Below are 25,584 nucleotides of genomic sequence, written 5' to 3' on the forward strand. Positions count from 1 at the left end.
AAAACTGCATTTAGAACACAATTTGGACACTATGAATTCCACATTCAGTCATATGATGAATCGCATATTTTTGAAGCATCAACATTGTGTCATTGTTTTCTTTGATGACATATTGGTTTTTAGTAAGAATGCAAACGAGTATTATGAACATTTATCTTTCGTTTTCAAATTATTGAAAGAGAATCAATTATATGCTAATCCTGAAAAGAGTGAATTTTTCCAAACACAAATTGAATATCTAGGACATATTGTTTCATCTGAAGGTATTAAAGTTGACCCTAAAAAGATAGAAGCAATTTTGAATTGTCCCATACCTAAAAATGTGCACGAATGACATTCTTTCTTAGGTCTTGCTAGCTTTTACAGAAAATTTGTGAGAAATTTTTCATTGCTTGCATTACCTTTGACAAAATTATTAAAGAAAGGCATTGTGTATCATTGGTTTGACAATCAACAAAAGTCCTTTGATTTACTGAAACATGCTTTAACTCATGCTCCTGTATTGCAATTACCTGACTTCAATAGATCATTTTTCCTAGTAGTCAGTGATGCTAGTGGATCTAGAATAGGAGCAGCCCTTATGCAAGATTCCCATCCCATAGCCCACTCTAGCTACAAACTTAAACCCTCTGAACTTAAGTATTCTACTTATGATAAGGAATTGCTAGCTGTAGTACAAGCTTTACGTCAATGGAAACACTATTTAATGGGATCTGAATTCATGATCAAAACTGACCAACAAAGCATTAAACATCTCCTTAGTCAACCCCACAAATATTCGATCAACACATTAAATGGGCTGCTGCTTTTATTCAAAGTTTTCATCCACTCATACAATATCAACCCGGAAAAGAGAATGTTGTTGTCGATGCTTTAAGTAGAAGACCGACTATTCATAATATCTCTATGATATCTTTTGACTCTCTTCTCCCTATGAAAGATACCTACGACCAAGACCCTAGTTTTCAAGCTGATTGGAAGAAATTAGTTGCAAATAATTGGTTTCCCATTGATTCATTGTCTTACGTTGATGGATTTATGTTCTATGAAAAAAGATTATGTGTAATTGTTCCATTTCGATCATTTGTTTTGCATGAAATTCATTGTCCCCCATACCAAGGCCATAGAGGAATTATTTCTACTTTGCATACACTGATTGAAGATTTTTATTGGCCACACATGGAATCTGATGTATCTAACTTTGTATCTGAATGTTTAATTTGCTAAAGAGTTAAACGACACCATGGTAAACAATATGGTTTATTAATGCCTTTACGAATTCTAGAACGACCATGGGAATAGATCTTAATGGATTTTATCACTGGTTTGCATAACACTAAAAATAATGATGATATGATTTGGACTATTGTCGATAGGTTTAGCAAACAAGCATATTTCATTCCATGCAAGAAAACGTTAACTGCATCTCAAGCTGCTCAATTGTTTTTGAAAATTGTTTTCACTAATCATGGTTTGCCAAAAGTTATTATTTCTGACCGTGATTCTAGTTTTTGCAATAATTTTTGGATTACTTTGCTTGCTAATTTAGGAACAAATATTGATTTTTCATCTGCATTTCATCCTGAAACAAATGGGCAAACAGGAGCTACTAACAGTACCATTCTAGATCTTTTGCATGCATACACAATTTCAAAACCACAAACATGGGATACACATTTACATTTACTTAAGTTTGCATACAATAACACACCACATACAGCTACATAGAAAGCACCATTTGAAATTATTTATGGATATAGAATAGATTACCTACACCTGTTACATCATTGTCAAACAAAGTTCAAGCTGAACATGCATGCTACTATTTTTGCTGAAGTTAAAGATATGATTGCGAAAGCCCAATAATCATACACAAAATAAGCCAATAAGAAAAGAAAAGCTATGAATTTCAAAGTTGATGATTATGTTTGGTTACGTATTGAAAAGCGAAGATTACAAAGTGTTGACAAACACCATGTTGTAAAGTTAGCTCCTAGATTTTATGGACCTTTCAAGATCATTCACAAAATCAACGATAATGCATTTAAACTAGAATTACCACAACACTGGAAAATCCACAACACTTTTCATATCAATTTATTATGACATTTTAGAGGCCAATTACCTGTACATAATGTACCAAATACTTGTCAATTATTGGATATTTATTTTTGGGGGAAATGACTACTTTTTAAAACCTCTCAAATCTTGACTTCACCTGATTTTGGCAAGTCTTGAGAAATGCCATGGAGAATCTTCTATCACTTCTTCACAGTTAATCTTTGTTGAGAATTATGCAATCACACCCATGTGACAGCCTCTTTGTATGGAGCAATAGGGAAAGACTCAAATAGTTTACTACATAGGATGCTTGAAATACACGATGCCCGAATCCCATAAGCACAGTGGAGACAAAGGGAACCATCATGACCCTATAAAGCGACGTACCTTCTTATCACTCAATGATGGAATACTATTGTACTTTGTCATTTTAGTCATAGTCAGTGTCATACACAAGATTGTGTTTATGAGTCCAAGCTTCCATCTTGGAACCTAATTCACTTGAGTAACAGTTGGTCTCTCTAATCTATGTCAACATGAACATTGTCTTTGTGTTCCATCCACCATAGCCATGCTCATGGACATGAAGTTTAATGCAAGCAAAGTCAATGAAGATGAAAATTAGAAAGACCATGAAGAAGAAGACAAAGTCAATGAAGAAGAAGACCAAAAAGACCATAAAAAGGAAGACCATGAAGACAAAAGAGTATCAAAGAAAGCAAAGTGAACTACATTAAAGAAGAGGACAAAAAAAGAAGAAGAGAAGATCCGCTATGCCTACCATGACATATTTGATGAAGAAAACCACAAGGGCCTGTCGGTCATTGTCTCCATTTTTCACTAGAACTTTTTATCATATCTACTTGCCATTAATGCTCCTTTCATAAGCCATGAAAAACTACTCATGCAACATATGCATAATAGCCTCTACATACTTAGTGAGGCCTTGTAACAGCCCTTGGATGTTAGCCATGTTTTTTTTTGGTACCCACACTTAGCCTTTTCTGCGATAGCCTCAGGTGTTTACCATGTTTGTGGCATACCCACACTTAGCAAGGTTCTACTCATGACAGCCTCTGTACACTTAGTACTTTATTTATAGTTGTGATTGAGGAAGGGTGTTGAGAATTATGCAATCACACCCATGTGACAACCTCTTTGTATGGAGCAATAGGGCAAAACTGAAATAGTTTACTTGAAAGGATACTTGAAATACAAGATGCCTGAATCCCGTAAGCACAGTGGAGACAAAGGGAACCATCATGAGCTTATAAAGTGATGTACCTTCTTATCATTCAATGATGGAATACTATTGTACTTTGTCATTTTAGTCATAGTCAGTGTCATACTCAAGATTGTGTTTATGAGTCCAAGCTTCCATCTTGGAACCTAATTCACTTGAGTAACAGTTGGTCTCTTTAATCTATGTCAACATGAACATTATGTTTGTGTTCCATCCACCATAGCCATGCTCAGATCCATTCATTCCAATAATCTTGACTATCTCGAGAATCACAACATTGTTCTTAGGTCGATTCAATGTGGATATACAAGCTAAAATTAATTTTCTGCTACATTTTTTAAGGAGAATAGTCTTTTTTATTGTGGTCTAATACGTGCATGATGATTTTTATGGGATATTGAGCATGCATATTCATAATTTATGATATTTAGGATAATATACCAACATCTTATCAATCCTCACATATAAAATTTTTGAAGAATCCCTTAGCATTTCTTCATGATCAATCCCAACTATCCTCTGGGAATTTCAGAATTGTTATTGAGATGATCCAATGAATAGAGGAGCTCAAGTCAGTTTTTTGCTATATTTTGGAAGGAAAATGGACCAATGACAATGTGATTATTAACAACAAAACAATAGCCTTGCATTGTTGGATTTATGTCTTACCTCTAGATTGCACTGTGGTATATGGTGGATACTCTTAAAATGATTATACCATTATAGAAAATAACATCATCCCCTATTGACTTTGGTGTATAACTATGATTCTAATCATGTGTGTAAACCTACATTATGCATCCAAGGAGGTAGGACTACATTGTGTGCTAATCACACACACACGAACGCGCGTGCATGCACGCACGCACGCACGCACGCACACACACACGTATGTGCGCACGTGTGTGTGTGTGTGTGTGTGTGTGTGTGTGTGTGTGTGTGTAGTTTTATAAATATATATACATACATATATGAATTCTTAAATAAATTGTGGGTTCTAATAATAGGAAGGCTCTAAACACATGAGACACCCACAAGTCTATAACAGTTTAAGTGAAAACATGATATATGAATAGTCTCACACAACAAATCTTCTTTCATAGAGACACAAGGACTCATAATTTAGAATTAAATATGTGCAAAGTTTAAGAGTCAACCTTAGGATTGGGATACTTTTCTTGGTAGGCCCCAAGCACTCATAGTACATTCCAAACACATTTTTACTAGCCTATGGGAGAAATGAAAAATTCATGACCTCTAATAAACAAGAAGATGTATGTATCGTAACTACATGAGACTTTATGAAGAGACATAATGTGTGCCTAAAATTTTGAAAGAGATAATACAACAAATCATGATAGATATCATTCACAAATGACTCTATTCACACATTGATGCCTAAGCAATCTTCCTAGTTTTAGCTTGAAAGTATGCATTACTTTGTGTAATTTTCATAAGTTTCTTTTTCTCTTCAAAGGGATTCTCATTACACTGAAAAACTTTACTTTCACCACCAACCATACCAAAATGACTAAATGTGGTTTTCATTAAGTATTAACATTCATTCCAAAATTCATATTCTCTTAAGCACCATATGTGATTAAATCCTTCAAACTTAAAAGCATATCACCATTGGATTCCATATTAATCTTACATAGCAAAAATTCCAAACTTAAGTAAAAGTTCATTTGTGTACATCTGCAAGTTAGGTATTTGTATATTTGCAAAAAGAAAAGGCCCATAATTTTATGAGAAAAAGATTGTTGTTTAAGTTAGTTGGATATTTCATTGAGAGTCTCCATCCCATGAAAATTGTAAGTAGTACCATGTCGTTATGATGTGCATTAGTCAATTTTTTGATTAAGGCAAAGTTCTAGGTACATGTGATAGGAGGAAAGATTAGTCATGTAGTGACAAAAAGGGGCTAGATATTGGTGCGCAAATCGGATGCTGGATGTGTATGTAGTGAGCACCGGAAGGTCCCAAGAACAAAAGAACTCTACTTAAGCTCAAAAAGCAAGAAGATAGACTTAACAAAGGAACTTCTCGAGCGGTCCTCCGTTGACAGAGAGTGGTCCTTTGCCATCCAACAGCATAGCAGGGGGTTTTTCACCACCAGGAACACGTTGGTAGTGACGATTCGTAGAGCCCATTCGTTCCAGGAGTTTTGCCTTCGTGTTAGATGGTAAGCAATTGGAAGCCCTTGATCTGGTGTGCAAATTAGGTGCTGGATGCATACGTCGCGAGCATCGGAAGGTCCCCAAGAACAAAAGAACTCTACTTAAGCTCAAAAAGCAAGAAGATAGACTTGCACGACATGAAGATTAGAGACCAATTGGGCACAATCTCCGCCCATGCCTTATGTGAGCGCTTCACAAGGCATGCATTTATAAATTTATTTTTTTCAAAGCTCAAAAATAGCCCAAATTTACAATAAGCATGCTTTACCTTTTGTGTTTACTTTTGTCCAAATAAAGAATAAAGTGGTTGGGTGGCCCAAAAGTTGGATTGTGTCCAAATACAATGTCCCATAATGAAATATTTAAACTGTGCGCCCATGCACATATAAAATAATAAATATTTATCAAGCGCTTCAATAAATAAGCGCGCTTAAATAAATATTAGTGTCACGCCTTTAATGATAAGACACCCGTCCATAAAAAATGATAATTTCTTCTAGGTAATTTGAATACACGCTATCACCCAGTGCTTCCCAATGCCATCAACGCTTGCTCTACACATCAACTGAAGCATTCACAATTGTTAGAAAATAATAAAATTAAATCGACAAAAGTGAATACCTAGCAGTCTTCAGCTACAAAATAAATAAATAGGTTGGAACTTTGTCCTAACCTTAATTTAATACGAGTACACTCTAAACTCATAAACGTCCATTAATTTAAATATGTATTTTGTGGAATCACCCGCCATGGAATTGCCCGCGTGCACATTAAATTAACTTAACGCCCGAGAAGGATAGGCATCCCTGTCAACTTCTTGCACAAGGAATCCACCTTGTGTACGCACCTTGTCAAATAAATATAGTTTTATGGAATCCACCGCAAAACCTCACGGAATCCGCCGTGGAATATGCCTCCTGGCATCATACCCTCAGGGTACGGAGTCCACCATGGAATATGCCTTGGGATACGGAATTCACCGTGGAATATGCCTCCTGGCATCATACCCCTACCTCGGGGGGTATAATGCTAGGAGGCATATTCCACTATGGATTTCGTGAGTTTTTATTCCACGGTGGATTTCATGAGGTTTTGCAGTGGATTCCGTAAAACTATGTTTATTTGTCCGGGCTTGTACACAAGGTGGATTCCTTGTGTGAGAAGTTGATGGGGACGCCTGTCCATTTTGGACATCAAGTTAATTTAATGTGCATATGGGTGATTCCACGGCGGGTGATTCCGTAAAATACATATTTAAATTAATGGACGTTTATGAGTTTAGAGTACACTTGTATTAATTTAAGGTTAGGACATAATTCTAATCTATTTATTTATTTTGTAGTTGAAGACTGCTAGGTATTCACTTTTGTAGGTTTAATTTTATTATTTTCTAACAATTGTGAATGCTTCAGTTGATGTATAGAGTAGGCGTCGGTGGCGTTGGGAAGCACTAAGCGATAGAGTGTATTCAAATCACCTAGAAAAAATTATTATTTTTGATGGGCGTGCGCCTTATCATTAAAGGCATGGCGCCGATATTTATTTAGGCACGCTTATTTATTGAAACACTTGATAAATATTTATTATTTTGTATGCCCATGGGCGCATGATTTAAATATTTCATTATGGGACATTGTATTTGGGCACATCGCGACTTTTAGACCGCCCAACCGCTTTATTCTTTATTTGGACAAAAGCAAACACAAAAGCTAAAGCATGCTTATTGTAAATTTGGGCTATTTTTTAGCTTTGAGATGAATACATTTATAAATACATGCCTTGTGAAGCACCCACACAAGGCATGGGGGAAGATTGTACCCAGTTGGTCTCTTTTCTTCATATCGTACAAGTCTATCTTCATGCTTTTTGAACTTAAGTAGATTTCTTTTGTTCTCGGGGACCTTTCGGTGCTCGCTATGTATGCATTCAGCATCTGATTTGTGCACCAGATACCCAAGGGGGATGGGAAAATCCTAACCCTAAAACTCATGTATAAAAGAGATGAAAATTAATAGAACAAGCTATTCATGTGTGTGTAAACTTCGTCTTTTAGCTTTCTTGTTACTCTATTGTCTTTGAATGAAAGTGAAGAAGGGGGAGTGTGAGAATGTGTGTTGAGTGAGGGACATGGCAATGATGAGCTCCTTGCATTCTTTCCCCTTATTTTTCATTGCATCCTCTTGATGATGAGTTGTGAATGTAAGCAAGAGTGTGTGAAGTAGAGAGTGAGAGAGTGCAAGGGAAGTGGTGCATGAAGTTCTATTCTTCTCTTCATCTTCTCAAGCTCATCATTGACAACTCCTCTTAAACTCTCTTCTTCTCCCTAAGCTCTCGTTGGCAACTCCTCTCAAGCATGGACAAGAATGAAAGCAAGGTTTGGAGCAAAGGGTATGCATTTGGATCGTGGAATGTAGCATGTGGATGGAAAGATTATAATGTGGTTAGAATTGGTCAATGTATTTTCTAGTTTGTATTGAGCTATTTAGATTCATTAGGTATGCGAGTAGGCTAAGTGAGAGATAGGCACATGCTTCATGAGTCAAAATACTTGAAATAATAAGGATGTGTCCGATGGTCTCAGTGTTGAGCTTGTAGAGCACAACATTTTGGTTCTAATGCGAGACCAATGATATTGTGGCTATGAAGTTGCTCATGTGTATCACATCACGGATTAGCATAGTATGCTTAGGCTAAATCCAAAACGTGGGTGAGTAGTTAGGTTGTAGCCTTCATTTCCATGCTCGAAATAACATTGCTTGTGCAATTCATAACAAGTAATAAGCAATTACACATAGAGGGATTACTTATTTCTCATAGAGAACTTTAGATGTGCATAATGAAGGCAAATAGTGAATGAAAACCAAATAGATAATGTATTGAACCATCTTGGAGTCTTTACAACTAGGTCGGGTGTTCTTGCCACTCGAGACCTATAGAGAGAGAGAGAGAGAGAGAGAGAGAGAGAGAGAGAGAGAGAGAGAGAGGGGGGGGGGGAGGAGGAGCGACTAAAATAGGAGCAAAGGGGGTGGAGGAGAGGGAGGCTCCATGCCAAGCCTCACGAGTCACCTCCCTCCATTGGTGCGGGTTCATTACTATAGTGGTGGGCTCATTTCTTAAGCAAGCCAACTTGAGGCCAAAAAGGGCATCAATCCACTTGATTACCCCAAAATAGAGATGGATTTTCAAAGGAGAAATCGATAAGTGGAGGTTTTCAAATGGGAAAGGGTTTTTATTGGTAAAAACTAGACACCAGTCCACATGACTTGGGCTCGTTTCTAGTTTTCGAAGAACATGTAAAAAAAAAAACCCCTTTGAAAACTCACAAGAACAGTCCCCCATGTGCTGCAGAAGTACCTTTGGAAAATACAAGAAAGCATTGTGAAGGCTCGAAAATAAGTGACATTTTGTTAGTAGATTCAGTCCCTTTTCTTGACAAGTATAAACATAAAATCCAAACATAATCTCCAAAAGTGTCCTTTTAACAAACCTTTAAAGGGATTCTTTTAGTGGTGTAAACAGCCTACAGGGATCAGATTGTTTTATGGCAGGTAGTGGAAGAAGTGTGTTCTTTCTTAGTTACAAGTATCGATGTAATTAATTAATTAATTCAAAAATCTATTAGCGTCTAAGAAGAGTGTTCCCCCTTGTGAAGTTTTTTCAAAAACCCTTTGTCAGTTGGTGTCTCTCTGTCAGACACAAGACACTTCATCAGACTCCAGTCTCCACGAGGCAAAGGAATTTTGCGCTCTCTCCTCCCCGGCCCGCCCCCGGGTCCCCCGCTCTCTCTCGATATGTTCGCCCCTCTCTCTCAATACACAGTTCACTAGGCCTCAGAATCACAAGGCGAAATTCTCGAAACACGGGCAGAAGCAAAAAGGAAACAGCGTCTGAGCATCCTAGACCAGATTGATCGTCGGAAAGGCTGAGGGAGCATGGTCTGTGTTGCTGACGATGGTGGGTTGAGGGTGAGTGTTAGGTAGTCCATTCCTCGTGAGAGAGAGAGAGAGAGAGAGAGAGAGAGAGAAAGAGAGAGGCCTTTGCTTCCTCCTCTGAGGGACAGGCTTTTGCTTGGAGAGAGAGAGAGAGAGAGAGAGAGAGAGAGAGGTAGGTTTATGCCAGTGGGATTTAAAGAGAACGAAGGCAGAGCTCAAGGGACAAGCCACAAAGACTTTAGCGTCTCTCTCTCTCTCTCTCTCTCTCTCTCTCTCTCTCTCTCTGTCTCTCTCTCTGTGTCTGTGTTTCTCTATCCATATATCCTTAGTCTTTTTGTTCTCTGTATTAGTGTACTGCATTGTTCATCACTGGTGGTTTGGCTCCATCTGTCGCGTGTGATCATCACCGTCTCATCCATCCGTGTTTGGAGGAACGGACTTGGCCTTACAAGAAGACGAAGAGGCATCATGAAGATTTGCATCCTCAACCAGCATCATGCCTTGCTTGCCTTCCTCTGTTGTGCCTTCATCCTCCTCCCTTTCCTGTCAGTCCTCTTCCCCCCTCCCACCCTGCACCCCCTCTCCATCCCCGGCCCATCATGGCAACTCCTGGACCGCCTTGCTCGAGGAGAGCTGCGGAGCCGAAGCTCAGGACCGGTGAGGCATGGTATAAACTGCGTGTTGTTTCTGCTTAACATCTCGTTCATCAGTGCCATGTCTGAATGTGCCCCTGAATGAGAACTAAGAACTACATGCCCTGCAGCGTCCTAGGATGAATCTGTGCATGTTCCTGTATACATAAGTTCCTTCTGGATGTGGGTTTTTTTTTCCTTCTGTTGAACAGGGTTTTTGGGTGACAAGCCCAAGAGTTTTTGACCATTTTCCATGTGCGAGACGGGCTGGTTTTCCTTGTTTCAAATTGTAGTATTGAACATCATGAGCTTTTGCTGGGGAGGCACCGCAGACCTAGCTAGGTGCAGGCGGGGGCTGGGGACGGCCGGCCCGCATCTAGCAGTCCCTCCCTTGCAGAAAGCTCATGATGTTGTCACAATTCACACAGTCGGAATTATTGTGGTAATTTGTCTAAAATTATTGTAATGGTCTTAGCTTGTGTGATTCGCTTGCACAGCCCGTCAAAGACTCAACCCTCTTTTTACCTCTGCACGCAGGATGAAGAGCCTCACGGCCTCGAAAGGGTATTGAGAAAAGCTGCCATGCCTGACAAGACTGTGATCATCACCACTGTGAATCAGGCATGGGTCGCAGAAAACACGATGATTGATTTGTTCTTGGAAAGCTTTCGCATTGGCAATGGCACTGCGCCACTCCTGGCTCATCTGGTCATTGTTGCCTTGGATCAGAAAGCATATGACCGTTGCATTCTTCTGCATTCTCGATGCTTCAAATTGAAGACGGAAGGTGTTGATTTCTCAGGAGAGAAAATATTCATGACATCTGATTATTTGAGGATGATGTGGAGAAGGGTGAACTTCTTGAGGAAAGTTCTGGAGGAAGGTTACAGTTTCCTTTTCACAGTAAGTGCTGACGGTTTATCAGTAGTGCCTAGAGGTCTGAGTGGTTTATCCTATGGTAATAGTGGCTTTTGGTTATGAAGATACATGTCTTAATCTGTGCTAAGATAAACATTTTAAAAATGCAAAATCAAGGTTTGTGCCATACGATTGGCAAGTAATATTGTGGTGCAAAGTTAAAGAGCTGAAGGTTTTTGGACTTTCAAATACCAATTCACTTGTTGAAACTTAACATTTTGGTGCAGTAATGTGGATTTACATCTGACAGGATGCAGACATAATCTGGTTCCGCAACCCATTTCCCCTTTTGTCACCAGAGGCGGATTTCCAAATAGCCTGTGACCATTATATGGGCAACCCGAATTCTTTGCGGAACAGGGCAAATGGGGGCTTCATGTTTGCACGCTCAAACAGAAGAACAATAGAGTTCTACAAATACTGGTACACTGCTCGGGAAGTGTTTCCAGGGAAGCATGACCAGGATGTGTTTAATAAGATCAAGCGTGATGATGCTCTTGTTGAACTTGGCTTGAGGTGGACATTTCTCGACACGAGGTATGTATCAGGATTTTGTGAGCCTTCCATAGATGTGGAGAAGATCTGCACCATGCATGCAAACTGCTGTTATGGGTTGAGGAACAAGGTAGAGGATTTGAGACTGGTCCTGGGAGACTGGAAAAGGTTCAAGTCAATGACCCCCCTTGAGAAGAGAAGGCAGAAATTCTCCTGGTCAGCTCCTAAAGCATGTGTTGCCAGTGCACGCCTGGTTCATTGATCTCCACTAACACAGTTTGGCTCCTGTCAAAGATGAGAAGGGGAAAATTGTTACATGGATTCAAAAATAATCCATTGAGTCTCATAAACATCCAAAGGTGGGGTGTAAATTTTATGCTTGCCTGCTTTCCTGCATTCGGTTGCAGCTCGCTTTTGAAGACTTGTAGTAATATGGGGTTTGTGTTTTAGGCTTCAGAGAGTGGCAGTTTTGTGCAGATTACATAATATTGCAGTTTTTCCAACAAGTTTAGGAGCATTGGAGCAAAATTCATGAGTGTGAATGTATTCTATCACAGGCAATTAGGGACACTGTAGAACTTTGAATGCCATTAGTTTCAAATCCTTGCCCTCCAAGTTACACTAAATATATCGGTGGTTTCGCAGAGTTTGTGTTGTGCTTATACCTTAGTCTTGCCACACAGAGGCTGACATTAAATCTTTTCAGGCTTTAACATGCTAAAATAGGTGCTCAGTTCTGTGGTTTAAATAGGAATCACAAGCTAAGCTTTCCACAAAGCTTCTGGACTATCTGTGAGTCATGGCCATTTACTCCCAATGCTGGGTGAAAAGGAGTTGGATGCCTTGTAGGGTATAGCATCCTTGACATCCAAAGCATTGCTATTCCAAAGATTTTGAACCCTTATTGTTTGGTGGGTCCTCTTGATAACTGTTATGAGAGATGCCTCTCACTGCTTAGCCATGTGTGCTCATGAAAGTACCACTGTATAGTCATCAATGGGCAAACATTAAACACGATGATTCTCTTGCTCAATTAGGCATCTTACCGTAGATATTTGTAGGCATCTTACCTCTAGAAGAGCCTTTGATTCGTTGTTGCGCCTGCAAAAACTTATTTTTCTTGTTACTTGGCAATTATACAAGATTCATACATCTTACCATTAAGTCTATGGTTGGCAAGCTGGCTAATTGATTGGTGAGAAATGATGCAATAGTGCTCATTAGATATTGTTATGCCACATGGTTATTTGATGCTTTGATAAAACTCATTTTGGGATGAATAAATTTAATGGGGATTTGTTTGGTCAATTCAATTGTAGCTCGGAGAGACGCATTCTCATGATACAACAAGTTCTTTTAGGGAATCAATGGCTCAATCAATGATGGCCAATAATCCCATAGAATGTTTTATAGTGAACTTTGCATAGAAAATTTGATTATCAATCACTTTCTGACATCAAGTAGGTTTGGAAGGGAAATATCACAAAATTTGGACATAAGCCCCAAGGCTAATAAATGTAGATGCAAAAAGAAAAATATGTTATATCATATAGCCCTGGATTTTCAGGGCTTCCTCTCTTGTTTTCTTGACAATGTGTAAACCAATATCATTAGAGGATGGGCAAATACAAGGTGTAATGTATTGGTAAGTGACTAGGTGTAAGTAATATTTTGGTCATTAGGTTTGATGTGTTCCATCTTTCCTTGAGGCTCTAATTTGAAAGCTAGAGAGTGAGCGTATGATTATACAAGAGGGATATAATTTGGAGAATTGATGTCTCCAACTTCCAAGATATCTTTAAACTTCAAAAAGATTACAAGGTTGAGGTATGAAAAATCTCTTATTTTTTCGAGACAAGGCACATCCCCTTGAATGCTAAGAAGGGGCAAGCCTCCCCTTGAAGTATTAGTCGAGACAGTGGGTAGGAGCCATGTTGGCGTTTTCTTGTGTAGATGGATAGCTCGCAAGCTAAACAAACAATGAAACTTGATTGAATTGGGATCCTCTGTAGTGATCCTAACAATGTCTTTTTTGCTCCAATTTTCAAGAAATGCTTTAAAATGGGAAAAAAGATTAAGGTTGAGAAAGTCCCCATGTCTTGAGTATACTATCGCAATTTACAACCTCAAAGTTGTTGACAAAGAAAGACATGTAATAAGTTCCTTCATTTTTATGACAATTTTTTGGAAAGAAGTTTGCAGCATTAGAACATGGAAGGAAATTTTGAATCACGACTTGTAAGTAGGAAATACCATTACAAAGTTTTTTGGAGTTGTCAGGTCATCTAAAAGTCTTTCAATGCCAAGAGTTGTACAATCATATATGATATTGCCATTTACTTATCTCCTTGTATTTGTATATGTACATGAAAGACCAACTTTTGCAAATGACATGTCCATTGAATATAAGCTTACAAATATGCAGTTGATTGTGTCGAAATAGAGAAAAACAAAGTTGTGAATTCATTATCCATTATTGAAAGAGAAACATGGTGATTTGCTTGAAAGTAAAGGAGAGGTGGGATGGTGTAATTTGAATTCGTTGTTGTGCATAATAACATATAGGTAGGATGTAGTGGTTTTCAAAAAAACTATTGAGAATGATAGTTATGTGAGGACTTGAGGATTTTCCGAAAAGGAAGGGTGATAGATGCATTGTAAGAAACCATCTTTGCAAGCATAAAGAGCACAAAAATATAGGGTGAACACAATTAATATTTAAGGCTCAACCCTATGTAAGTTTATGAACAGAAATCCTTTGTGATGTACTACACATGCACAAGTTTAGAGAGAGAGAGAGAGAGAGAGAGAGAGAGAGAGAGAGAGAGAGAGAGAGAGAGAGAGAGAGAGAGAGAGAGAGAGAGAGAGAGATCGATCCTATCACTTACACTTAGTCATGAGAAAATGTGAAAAGTGTAAGTAAGCTAATCAAATATTGGTTCAACCATTTTCACTATTCAAAAAAGATAAAACTTATTGCAACTCAAAGCAATCAAAATGTAGCCCATGACTTTTTGCTCTAATCCAAATAAGGTCCATGTTTTCTTAAGCCTCTTGTGCATAAGGAAGTATTTACTTTGTAAAGTTCGTTGAAATTTTATAACTTTGGAGGCACTTTCATAGGATTTCTCTAGGTTAATTTTGTTTTCCAAGGAAATGCAACTTATCAATATAATTGTTTATCAAGTAAACCTTAGACATTATACTTTAGGTGGGACTTTTAACATCTATTTCCAGATTGAATACCCTTGGGTTGTGCACCTTAGATGGGAATTTAGCACCTACATCTAGGTTCAATTAAGAGGGGTAAAACTCTTTTCTATAAATCATATATTTCTTAGGACTCAATACAAAGTATTTGCTTGCAATTCTAAAATGAGGCTATGAGATTTTTTAAATGTGGATGCTCCAAGCAATGATTATATATATCTCTTCGCAAGTTTTTGGCAAGGAAGATCACAAATCTTGGTTGGATGTTTTGACATGACTCATTAAGCAAATAGATGAGATAATGAAACCTTGAGCGATATCATAGAGACAATTATATTCTAGTAAATGCTCTATGTGAAGTGAATACATGTCTTTATAAGCATGTAGAAAGGGCTATAAAAAGCTCGGTGGGATCATTAATGTGCCTCATTTAGAATTTTGGCCACAATTAAAGTTTACAAAGAAATTGTAGATATACATCCTATACTTTACTTTCAAGTCATAACAATACCAATTCTATTGTTAGTGGAACTTAATGTTCAACTCAATATGACGGTTGGAACAACCCTCCATGGTGTTAATCAACCAATCAATTTGAACAATGCTTTCCTATTCTAAACCAAAGAAGGCTAATGTCTTCATTGACCTTTTGTGCAGAAGTAAACATGTTCTTTGCAAAAGTCTTTGAGACCTTACATGTTAGGGGGCATCTTTCTCTAGCTTACTTTGTTTTTAGAAAAATAAATAATACTTGGATCTTACATATCAAGTGCGACTTTCATACTTTCATATTTTATCAAATAAAGCTTTGATTTTAGGACTTGGATTGCACTTTGGCACATGTCTTTTATTTCTAGCTTAAATCCTCTTAGACCTTACCCCTTAGGCTAAGTTAAAAGGGGATAATGCACTTTGGCACATGTCTTTTATTTCTAGCTTAAATCCTCTTAGACCTTACCCCTTAGGCTAAGTTAAGAGGGGATAATGCACTCTTTTATACATTATGATATGCTTTACAAATTAAAGAATATAGTGCTTCAAAGGTTTTCTCTACTTATTCATATTACTATGTTGCATGTAATATTTTGTGTATATGATTCTCTTATATCTTACAATTTAGGCAACTATTTGAATATTTATATCTATCTTCATTTTTAAGTATGCATGTAAAGAGTGTTAATGTGTACTAGATTAGCTCTATAGAATCCTCTTAAACCTTTCACCTTATGAGGCACATTAGACTATAATATAGTATTTTTCTCATTTCATGCAAAATCTATAAACTAATCACAACATACTTAATATAGATTTAATATTGGGCTTTGATTATATACTTATTTAGAAAGTGTACATGCACGCAGGCATACATATACACACACGTGCATGCATATACACACAATGCTCATATAGGAGGAAGGGAGTGAACCCTAAAGTGGAAGCAAGAGCCATGGTGGAGAGAGAGAGAGAGAGAGAGAGAGAGAGAGAGAGAGAGAGAGAGAGAGAGAGAGAGAGAGAGAGAGAGAGAGAGAGAGAGAGAGAGATGGGAACTCCAATAGTCACAATGTGTGATCGGCCTTCCCTTTATTCAAATGTCATTGAAAGAATAAAGAATGACGTTACAGTAATAGGTGCTCGCTACCTGTAGTGTACATGTGTGTGGGCACTATCAGTGTAACTAATACACACACAATTAGCCACATGCACATTTACCCCCAATACCCTTCCACTTAAAGGTGAATGTGCCCTTAGTAGTGAGGAGAGAATAAGAAAAAAATAGTGATAAAATACAAATGTACATAAGTACAACAAGATGAGAAAAGATGTCATCTTATCTAATACCCATCAACTTCCTAAGGCAAAACGCTTCGCTAGGAGACTTTTAGTGAGCAAATCTGCAGGATTTTGGTGAGTTGAGATCTTGATAAGCTCAATGGACTTTCCCCAACAATCTCTTGAGTAAAGTGGAAATGTACCTCAATGTGCTTCGTCATGTTGTTTGGTGGCAAACCTTAGCATTATTCATGTGGCTCTTTCGTATTTATTGTGCTTGTCCTTGGGTACATTGAAAAATGCCTCACAACCAAAGAAATGCAAATGAGCATATGGAGGTTTGCTAGACCATACCTCTACAACTTGATAGTCAAGAGAAGTACATGGGAACCGATTTATCAAGTGTACGACAATAGTAACTACCTCAATCCAAAAATGCTGTGGTAAGCCTATCTAGCTAAGCATATAGTGGAATCACTTCTGAATTGTCCTATTCATGCGCTTAGCCATATCATTTTGGGGTGGGATGTACGGGGTGGTCAATCGATGTTTAATACTCCTCTCCTCACAAAACTACTCAAAGGCTTTAGACACATTGTAGAGGTGAATGCACACTCAATTGCCAAGACCCACGGACCGCTTATTATTCAAGTGTTTCAAAAAAATACATATGGCTATCTCTCACCTAGCCGACGCACCTTCGATCCTACCGAGGTGTAGTGAGCTTACCTTGATGCCCAAACGAGTTGCCTCCTCCCTCAAGCACACCAGTAGCTCCATGATTTAAGATGCGAGCTCAAGCAACCTCAAGCCTCCACCTTCAAGCTCCATTCTCCATAGCCGCACATGAGACAAGAGAAGAGAAGAAGAGAGAAGATAATGGAGAACTTCGCCTCCAAGATCCCTCACCCTCACACACTCACTTCCTCACACTCTCACACTCCCTCTCTCAAGCACACACAAGCAAGCAAGAAGAGAAGAGAAGAAGACAAGTTCACTTTGCCACACACCAAAGAATATGCTCCTCATTCACTTTTTGAGTTTATATACTCCTAAATCCCTTTTGGGTGGTCATCCTCTTATCCCATTTTTTACATGGCCAATCGTGGCCTAGGCCCTCTTTTCCATTGTTCTACTATCTTCCTAGCTTCCTTCCTATTGCCCATCTACCTTTACAATTTACATAGTGTTGGGGTAAAGGCGCCTCCGCCGTACCGCCCCGTGTATTACTACACTGACAGTACCCGCCACTGCACACTGCAGGTGGTGGGCGCCCGTCACGTCACTTTATTCTTTACATTCATTTTAGTGACTAGTAAATAAAGGAAGGCCCGGTCACACATTATGACTGTTGGAGTTCCCATTTCTTGTCTCTCTCTTTCTTGCTCTTGCTCTCCCGCCATAGCTCGCGTGCAAGCTTTGATCCTTCTCACCTTTCACATAGGAGGGAGCTTGGCGCTCTTTTACAAAAATATTTAGGAGTGCCTTGCATTTAAAAATGTGCTTTTGCCTTTGCCTTAGGTTTTGAGGCCGCCTTTGTGCTTTCGACCATTTCCATTCCTGCTTTTTCCATCATGTCTGATTTCCTTTTGGGTCGCCTCTTTTAGCTCCCGACTTGTGCTTCTCCACTTTTTTCACTCTTTTCTTGTTCTAAGGTTAACATTACCCCCTTCTAGATGAGTGCAAATCCCAAGCACTGATGGGTAGTAGTTGGAAGGTGAGATGGGTGTCGCCAGATGGCTTTTTTGAGTTTGTATACAAGCCCTTGCGGGGGATGGTGTTGGATGGATCGGCCCTTGAAATTGAATATGGTGTTGGGGCTGGTCCCTCCATGACACCGACAGTGGGTGGATCAATCCTTTGAAATTGCAAATGGTGTTGGATGAATCCCTCTTGGAGAATGGCAGATGAGCGGATTTGTATTTGAAATTTAAGATGGTGTTGGACGGATCTCCCATGGAGATTGGCAGGTGGATGGAATTGTCTTTGAAATTGACGATGGTGTTGGACCGGGTCCCCCTCTCGCTCTCCGAGGTTGCGATGATGCGATCTTAACATGGCTTTTCCATATTCCCTTTAAGTTTCTTTATCCCTTCACATATGTCCGTTTAGACTTTACCACTTGCATAGGCGGAAACCTAGCACTTTTGATAAAATGAATTACATTGTGTCTCATGCTTTCCTTGTGAGAGCCTGTTGAGGTTCTCCCTTATCCTTGAGAGAACCTCCCTCATCCTTGAGAGGACCTCCCTTATCCTTGAGAGGACCTCCCTCATCCTTGAGAGAACCTTGCCAAAATATTTGGAGCTCCCCCATGTTTTTTCTGAGGTTGCCATCTTCGACACTTCTCTTGCTTGAGCAGAATGAGCTTCTTCATTCACTTTTTGACTTGGGTTTCCTTGGTCTTCCTCTACTTTGTTTCGGCTACATGGTGACATGTTGTGCAACAACGTCGTGTAAGTCGACGACGATGTGGTTTCGTGGGGATTGGTCTTGGGAAGAAACTGATCAACTGGTTGAGGTGGTCGGGGTCGAGGGTGAATTGAGTGGATGATGGGGCCTCCGAAGTTGGTGGATTGCAGCATTTGTATTTACCTAAAAAGAAAAGGTGCATTATTTGGGGGTGTGTCTACCTTACCGTGTGATCCATTGTGCTCGTGCTAGTGGAACTGGGAGTTTGGTCGAGCTTGGGTATTGTCCCACACTTGAGGACCCAGTTCGTGCATCGTTATGGGTGCAGTGCACGGCTTAGGGAGACATGTTTGGAAGTCTTTTCCCTTGAGGTGCTCTAAGTATGAAGTGGGGAATGAAAATGGGCTAGGGGGTTAGGGACAGACCCGATCGACCGAAGCCATCAGACGTTTCTAACTCGAGGACCCCTAGGTGCAGTGACTGTGACCTACGTGCGTTTCTTTTTGCCACACATTGATCTAGCCATTGCACACATATCTTTGCCGACGTTTGAGGTAAAAAAGAGTGGTGGGGGGTGGCATTCTTATTGTAAAAACCTTCCACTAAGGAGCGGCGACTTGTTGCTCCCTTTCAAAACTCTTCGCCGTCTTTAGTCAACCCTTGTCTCTCTTCTCCCTTGTGCTATGGTGGCTGTGCTTCTTTGGGCCTTGCAATTTGTGGTTGGATGTGTAGCCCATGCCCTAGAGCTCAAGCCCTGCAGGTGATCTCTAGTTTTTTTCCCTAAGGACTCAATGGTCTCCTCTTCCTCAGAGAGAGTGTGGAGGTAGGAGCGTTATTGGGCTTCTAAAGTCACTTGTGCGGGCTCTGCCCTGCTCTCTAGTAACACCCTGTCGCCTTTTGCAAGCGCCGATCGACACAGTAAGTCGCTCACTTTTTCTTTGCTTGTGTCCACCCATTCATCTGCTTTTTTCTTCATTTCTTCCAGGCTTTCATTGTGTACTTGTAGGCTAACACCCTTAGCCACCTCTCATGTTCCTCAATTTCTCTTTCCAAGTACTATTGCTCTCCAAGCTCTGAGGCTATCCTTTATTCCAGATTTTCTATATGCTTTTGATGCCGTCAGCTTCTCTCCTCTTCTACCACTGCTAGCTGCTCCGCCATATGTTTGAGCATAGCCTTTTGCAACCATCCTAGCCTTATACCTGCTAACTGAACCATTTGCATTATGCTTGAATTTGTAAACCCACTTACAACCAATAGCTTTCTTACCCTTAGGCAAGGGTACCAAATCCCAAGTCTTATTGGCTTCTAATGTAGCTATCTACTCATCCATTGCTGCATCCCAATGAGCATGACCAACAACATACTCAAAACAAGTGGGCTCAACATCCTCAACTAGTTTCACCATATATGTAGCTATCTACTCATCCATTGCTGCATCCCAATGAGCATGACCAACAACATACTCAAAACAAGTGGGCTCAACATCCTCAACTAGTTTCACCATATAGGCATAATGATGAGTTGCATAACCTTCAAAGACAAATCTTTTAACAGGGTATATGACCTTGCTAGACTTGCATGCCATTGGATCACTCAATGGAGCCTTTACATTACTATGAGCTCTCTATACACCCGGTGTCCTGACTGAAGGAATACCAAGCTCATCATCCAAACTCTCTAAACCACTAGAATTTCCATCAAATCCCAAATGACTAGGAGATGTATCATTACCATCCAGTACTTTCTTCTTTCCTTTGTCTTTGCCTGCAACACTTATAGATACACCTGAAGATGTGGGGCTACTCCTTAGTCTTCTAGAGCAAGGGCTCACTGTAGGTGCAGTACCAGATGATGTTTTTGGTCCACTAAGACTCTGTGATTTTTGCTTTTCTTTCTGCACATATCTATCATGATCATTATCATCATCTAATACATCACTAGTAGGTGCATACCAACTGTTTATCTCATAAAAAATAAGATCCTTGCTCACTCTGAACTCACCTGTGTGACAGGGTTATAACAACGATACTCTTTCTGCTCTAAAGAGTATCCAATAAAAATACATTTTTTAGCCTTTGGATCAAGCTTCTTTCGTAGCTCATATGGCACATGAACATATGCAACACATCCAAATACCTTCAAGTGTGATACGTTAGGCTTCTTGCCAGTAAAGCATTCTTCAGGAGTCATCCCATGAACTGCAGCTGTGGGGGTTCTGTTCATAATATAGACAGTAGTATGGACAACTTCAGACCAAAAATGTTTTGGCATATTTCTTTCAACCATTAATGCCCGTGCAACTTTTGCAATATGCCTATTTTTTCTTTGTGTGACCTCATTTTGTTGTGGGATATACCTACAAGTAAATCGCCTTTTTATCCCATGAGTCCTCAAGAAGCCACTAAAATCATTAGAGAGGTATTGTCCCCCTCCATTTGATCTCAAGCACTTCACTTTCAAGCATGTTTCTGTTTCAATAGCTGCCTTAAAAGATTTGAAGTACTCAAATACATCACTCTTTTCCTTCATGAAATATACCCATAGCTTTCTTGAACAGTCATCGATAAATGTGAAAGTATTTGCTACCACCAAGAGATACATTCTGTGTAGGCCCCCAAACATCTCTATGCACTACATCAAGTATATTTCTGCTCAATTCTCTGTCATGCGAGAAGGTTGTCTTTCCTCCTTATCAAACTGGCATGCCTCACAGACTTTATGTAATTTTACAACTCTAAAAGAAGGCAACCCTGTAACCAATCCTTTGGACTGCATTAATTTCAACCTTTGCACATTTGCATGTTCAATACGTTTATGCCATATTTCAATATCTGCAACTACTCCTTTTCCTTTAGCATATATAGCAACATCCATTGTAGGAATTCCAGTATCTAAAGTAAACATGCGGCCAACTCTACTTCTTTTTGCGACCAACCTACACTTATCATTAAAGTCTTCTACAAAACTTTTGCATTGAATCGGACCTGCAACCCTTGCTCTACCATTTGGCCAACAGATACTAGATTCTTTGTGATTGATGGCATATGTAATACATCTATTGGACTCTTTGCCTGGCCATCATGCAAGGACAAGGGAAACTTTTCCAATGTGTGAAATCGGGTGGCATGAATCATCACCCATCTACACATAACCTGGATTTACAAGTCCTACATCTCTCCAAACCATTCAATATGACTGGTCATATGATTAGATACACCTGAATTGACATACCATACATCATCATGTGTCTCCTTTCTTGTAACTGTATTCATCATCTGTTGCATAACAAACAAGTGCTCATTTTTGTCTTCATTCTGTCATGAAGACAATGCATAGTTTCCTTGCTGCAATTTACCACTGTGCGAATATCATCCTTCTTAGCATAACAATGGGTTGAAATATGACCTGTCTTGCCACAATAATGACAAACAATAGCAGAATATCCAGAACCTCTGATTCTGCCATCCACCTCTTTCTCTAGAGCTCCCTCTGCCTCTAAAGTTTCCTCGGTTGAAACCTGCATTTCACCAAATTGCTGATTGAACCTGTTTTACTGGTTATCGCCAACACGTCCCATAACATGAGTAAAATGCTTGGACCTGTTCACCATTTCTTTCAGACGAGTCACCCTGCATATTGATCTCTTCGGTAATCATGAGAGAGACCAACTTATCAAAATTTGGAAATGGCTTCCATACGTATACTAAAGTAACAAATGATTTCCATGCCTTCTCATTATTGAGTCCACTCAAAGTGGATGAAACCAAATCATCATCATTAAGCATTGCATCAATCGTTGCTAAAGCATCTGCAATGCTCCTCACCTTCAACACATACTCATTGACATACATTTTCCCTTTCTTCAATGTATTCAATTCTTGCTTGAGTTGAATCTTTCGTGCCTTTGTATTTATTGAAAACATATTCTCAAAAATTGTCCAAGCTGCATGTGAAGTTTTTGCATTCCTGATATGTCCCATCATAGTATTATCAATGACTGGAGATAGCCAATACGTCTTTTGCATTCCATTCTTTCCATGCCTTTAATTCATCTTGCAGTTGGAGGGATACCCAGCTCTGGCTTCTTTTCTTCACCTGAAACAAACTCATAAAGGCCCTTTCCACTGAGGAATTTCGTCACACACACGGAAATTCCATGAAGGGTGGTTGTTCTTATTGAGCTTCTCAATAATGGGATTTTCACTATTCTATGCCATTATCACAAAAAAGGATACAACACAACAAGCTAGTCTTCCGCAGCCTTTCACAACAAGTGTACAACAATACACCAAGAAATCTTTCTCATTGATTGCTCAGTAATACATGTAATCTGCAACCTATTTGTAGATAAACCTTATGTTTTCTTCCTGAAAAACACTTAAAAAATTACATATTCAAAATTTGAAACCTGTGCACCCACTTTTGGTCAATACAATCCAAAATCACAATGCACCTTGAAACTGCTATCTGCAACCTTGCGGCTCTAAAACAGGGCCCGAAACGACCTCAGATGTCCTAAAAAACTGCGGGAAAGCCTTGAAGGGCTAATATGTAGAATATATAGTGCTCTACTTGCACACCAAATCTCACAGCAATCTGAGATTTTCACTCTATCTCCTTTTGGTGCTGCCTCCATAGGCACTATCTAAGAGAAAGAGTGGAAAAATGGGAGAGCTTCTTACCCATTGCTTGCTTGCTCGAACATTGCTTCTTTTCCTTCACTTCAGCCTTCAAAATCAACCTCTCTTAGTGTCATGGCTTTGATACCATGTCAAGAATTGTGTGGTGGGGGGATTTTCTTGAGCTGCTGCGCCAAACACACTGTATACACAAGAGGAAGATCACTCAAGAACACAAGAAGAGAGATGGAGGCCAAAATGTTTTCTTGCTGACTTCTCCTTCTTCTTTCACACACCATACAATGTACACAAAGTATAGATAAGATACAACATAAAGAAAAGTGGCCTACTAAGTCAATCAGTGTATTACAAACTACACTAATCGACCGGCGCTATATCTTTGCCAGTTGTAGGTAGTTGTAACAAACTAAATATAATAAGTGATAAGTCAGTTGTTGGCCATGTGAGTATCATAATGACCACCAACATGCTAAGTGTAGACGTGCGGACCTATCTAGCCAGGCTGTCCATCATCAATGTCTACACGTGTTGAGCTTGCCATCTCAACATTTACCTTGTTGAAGGACTGGGCAATGATGCTCTCTACCATTGGGATGTTGATTCTATTCATTAATGCATTATACCTTTGGTTGGAGAATAGGGTGCGCACCATTTTGGCTTAAATTTGGACCTTGGGGTTGGGGATGTTAGCTAGGCTAATGCCGTCGTTGGTGTGGACTATCACTTTTTCCATTCCCAAATGTGTCATACACATCCCTTTTTGGCCATCTTTCCACTTTGTTTGGTAGGCCCAGTGCTTTCTATACCAGCTCATGGCTTAGCTCGATTTCTACTTGGCGGGCTTCATTCTCTAGGTGCACTGTGACAGTGCTACGGTTTGTGTTGAAGGTACGAAGGAATTCGGTGCACTTCTCATAGTCGATGACTTGGCCCACCTTCTCCACGTACTTCTGCAGCTTGCACTGCTTCACCAATTGCTTGATGGTTGGCTCCTCCATGACTATGTCTTCTAAATTCAAGATATGTCTGAATTTGAATTGATTGTAAGCCCTCATTTCCAACAAGAGGCCATACTTCGCCTGCTCCTCCTTCGAGAATGGAGGTTTGTTGCTTTTCTCTTGACCTACCATTGTGAGCACTTGTCATAATACCATAGTTCACCATTAGTGTCCTTAAGGTAATTTCTTGTTGAAAGGTAAGCAGGAATTGATTATGCTTTCTTGGGAATAATAACATGCTTAAATACAAAAAGAGCATTTTTCCTTCAAGCAGTCCAGTCATTCCAAAAATTTTACGACTTTTTTTCTCAATCACAAGTTGATTTTTATCCACTCTCTTCCGTTGTTGGACATTGATGGATGTTTTATCCGTGTGTTTCATTCACCTTACTTGTTTTGCACATTCGATTTCACCTTGCCCCCTCTCCTATGGAATTGAGAAGAATCCTTCCTAGGATTAAGGTTTGAGAGGCCAAGGGAATTCCACGCTTACTTGCGGTGTTTTACTCACATGAACCAAGCATAGAAGTTTGAATTATATTGTAGATTGGCATAGCAGTCCATGTTGAAAGGGCGGATGCCTACTTGAGTGATGTAGGTGAGAATGTCTGTGAGGAAGTCATCAGAGTCGATTCGACTGGCAATGTGTAACTCCTCCAAAGTGAGAATTTGATCTAAATACAAGTGCCCTTTGATGTGGTCTTTAAGGGGTCGATTAAGAACAGTGGTCAACACCCTATATGAAGTTGGAGCTACATATGTCAGGTCATACTCCGCGGTTTTGATCGCACGTCTCTGTTTAGCTATGTTTAGCATTTGCCATGACTTAGAATCCTTCTAGTGCCCACTAAAGGTGAAGATCATACCATTTGCGTAAGAAAGAGGAGTCATCCACGAGTTGCTTCAACCTCTCAATTTCTTGGTCCATGGCAAGGACTTTGGTCTTATCATAAGATGTGATAAGGCATTGTTTGCATGCTTGTTCAATGGAAAGCTCGATGGCAATGAGTTCCTTGGCTGCCTTGGCAGCTTTGAAAAATACGAATTCAGATTCCTCCCATGAGCAAGGTAGAGTTTGCACTTCCATTGC

At 39.5% G+C, this 25,584-nt stretch overlaps 1 protein-coding gene across 5 annotated transcripts; it reads left to right on the forward strand.

Moving 5' to 3' along the window:
• Positions 1-9,188: 9,188 nt before the first annotated feature.
• Positions 9,189-12,587, forward strand: LOC148032641 (uncharacterized protein At4g15970-like). 5 transcript variants are annotated; one of them, XM_087683261.1, is made up of 3 exons: positions 9,189-9,449; positions 10,586-10,951; positions 11,217-12,587. In XM_087683261.1, the coding sequence occupies exons 1-3, from the start codon at positions 9,417-9,419 to the stop codon at positions 11,721-11,723; spliced, it is 906 nt and encodes a 301-aa protein (XP_087539387.1). In that variant the 5' UTR covers positions 9,189-9,416; the 3' UTR covers positions 11,724-12,587. The 5 variants fall into 5 exon arrangements, with proteins under 5 accessions (XP_087539387.1, XP_087539389.1, XP_087539385.1 ...); XM_087683263.1 differs by lacking the exon at positions 9,189-9,449 and adding an exon at positions 9,459-10,073 and having other exon boundaries at positions 11,194-11,330; XM_087683259.1 differs by lacking the exon at positions 9,189-9,449 and adding an exon at positions 9,462-10,073.
• Positions 12,588-25,584: the final 12,997 nt, after the last annotated feature.

This window comes from Lygodium microphyllum, chromosome 8 (genome assembly GCF_053477565.2).
Source record: "Lygodium microphyllum isolate KBCC chromosome 8, Lygodium_microphyllum_v1.1.10, whole genome shotgun sequence".
In the NCBI taxonomy this organism is placed as follows: domain Eukaryota; kingdom Viridiplantae; phylum Streptophyta; class Polypodiopsida; order Schizaeales; family Lygodiaceae; genus Lygodium; species Lygodium microphyllum.

Excerpts from the sequence above, each read along its gene's own strand:
- LOC148032641 (XM_087683259.1), top strand. The coding sequence starts at position 9,597 with ATGCCAGTGGGATTTAAAGAGAACGAAGGCAGAGCTCAAGGGACAAGC. Across the intron at positions 10,074-10,585 it reads GGAGCCGAAGCTCAGGACCG|GATGAAGAGCCTCACGGCCT; the intron begins GTGAGGCATGGT and ends CTCTGCACGCAG. Across the intron at positions 10,952-11,216 it reads GTTACAGTTTCCTTTTCACA|GATGCAGACATAATCTGGTT; the intron begins GTAAGTGCTGAC and ends TACATCTGACAG.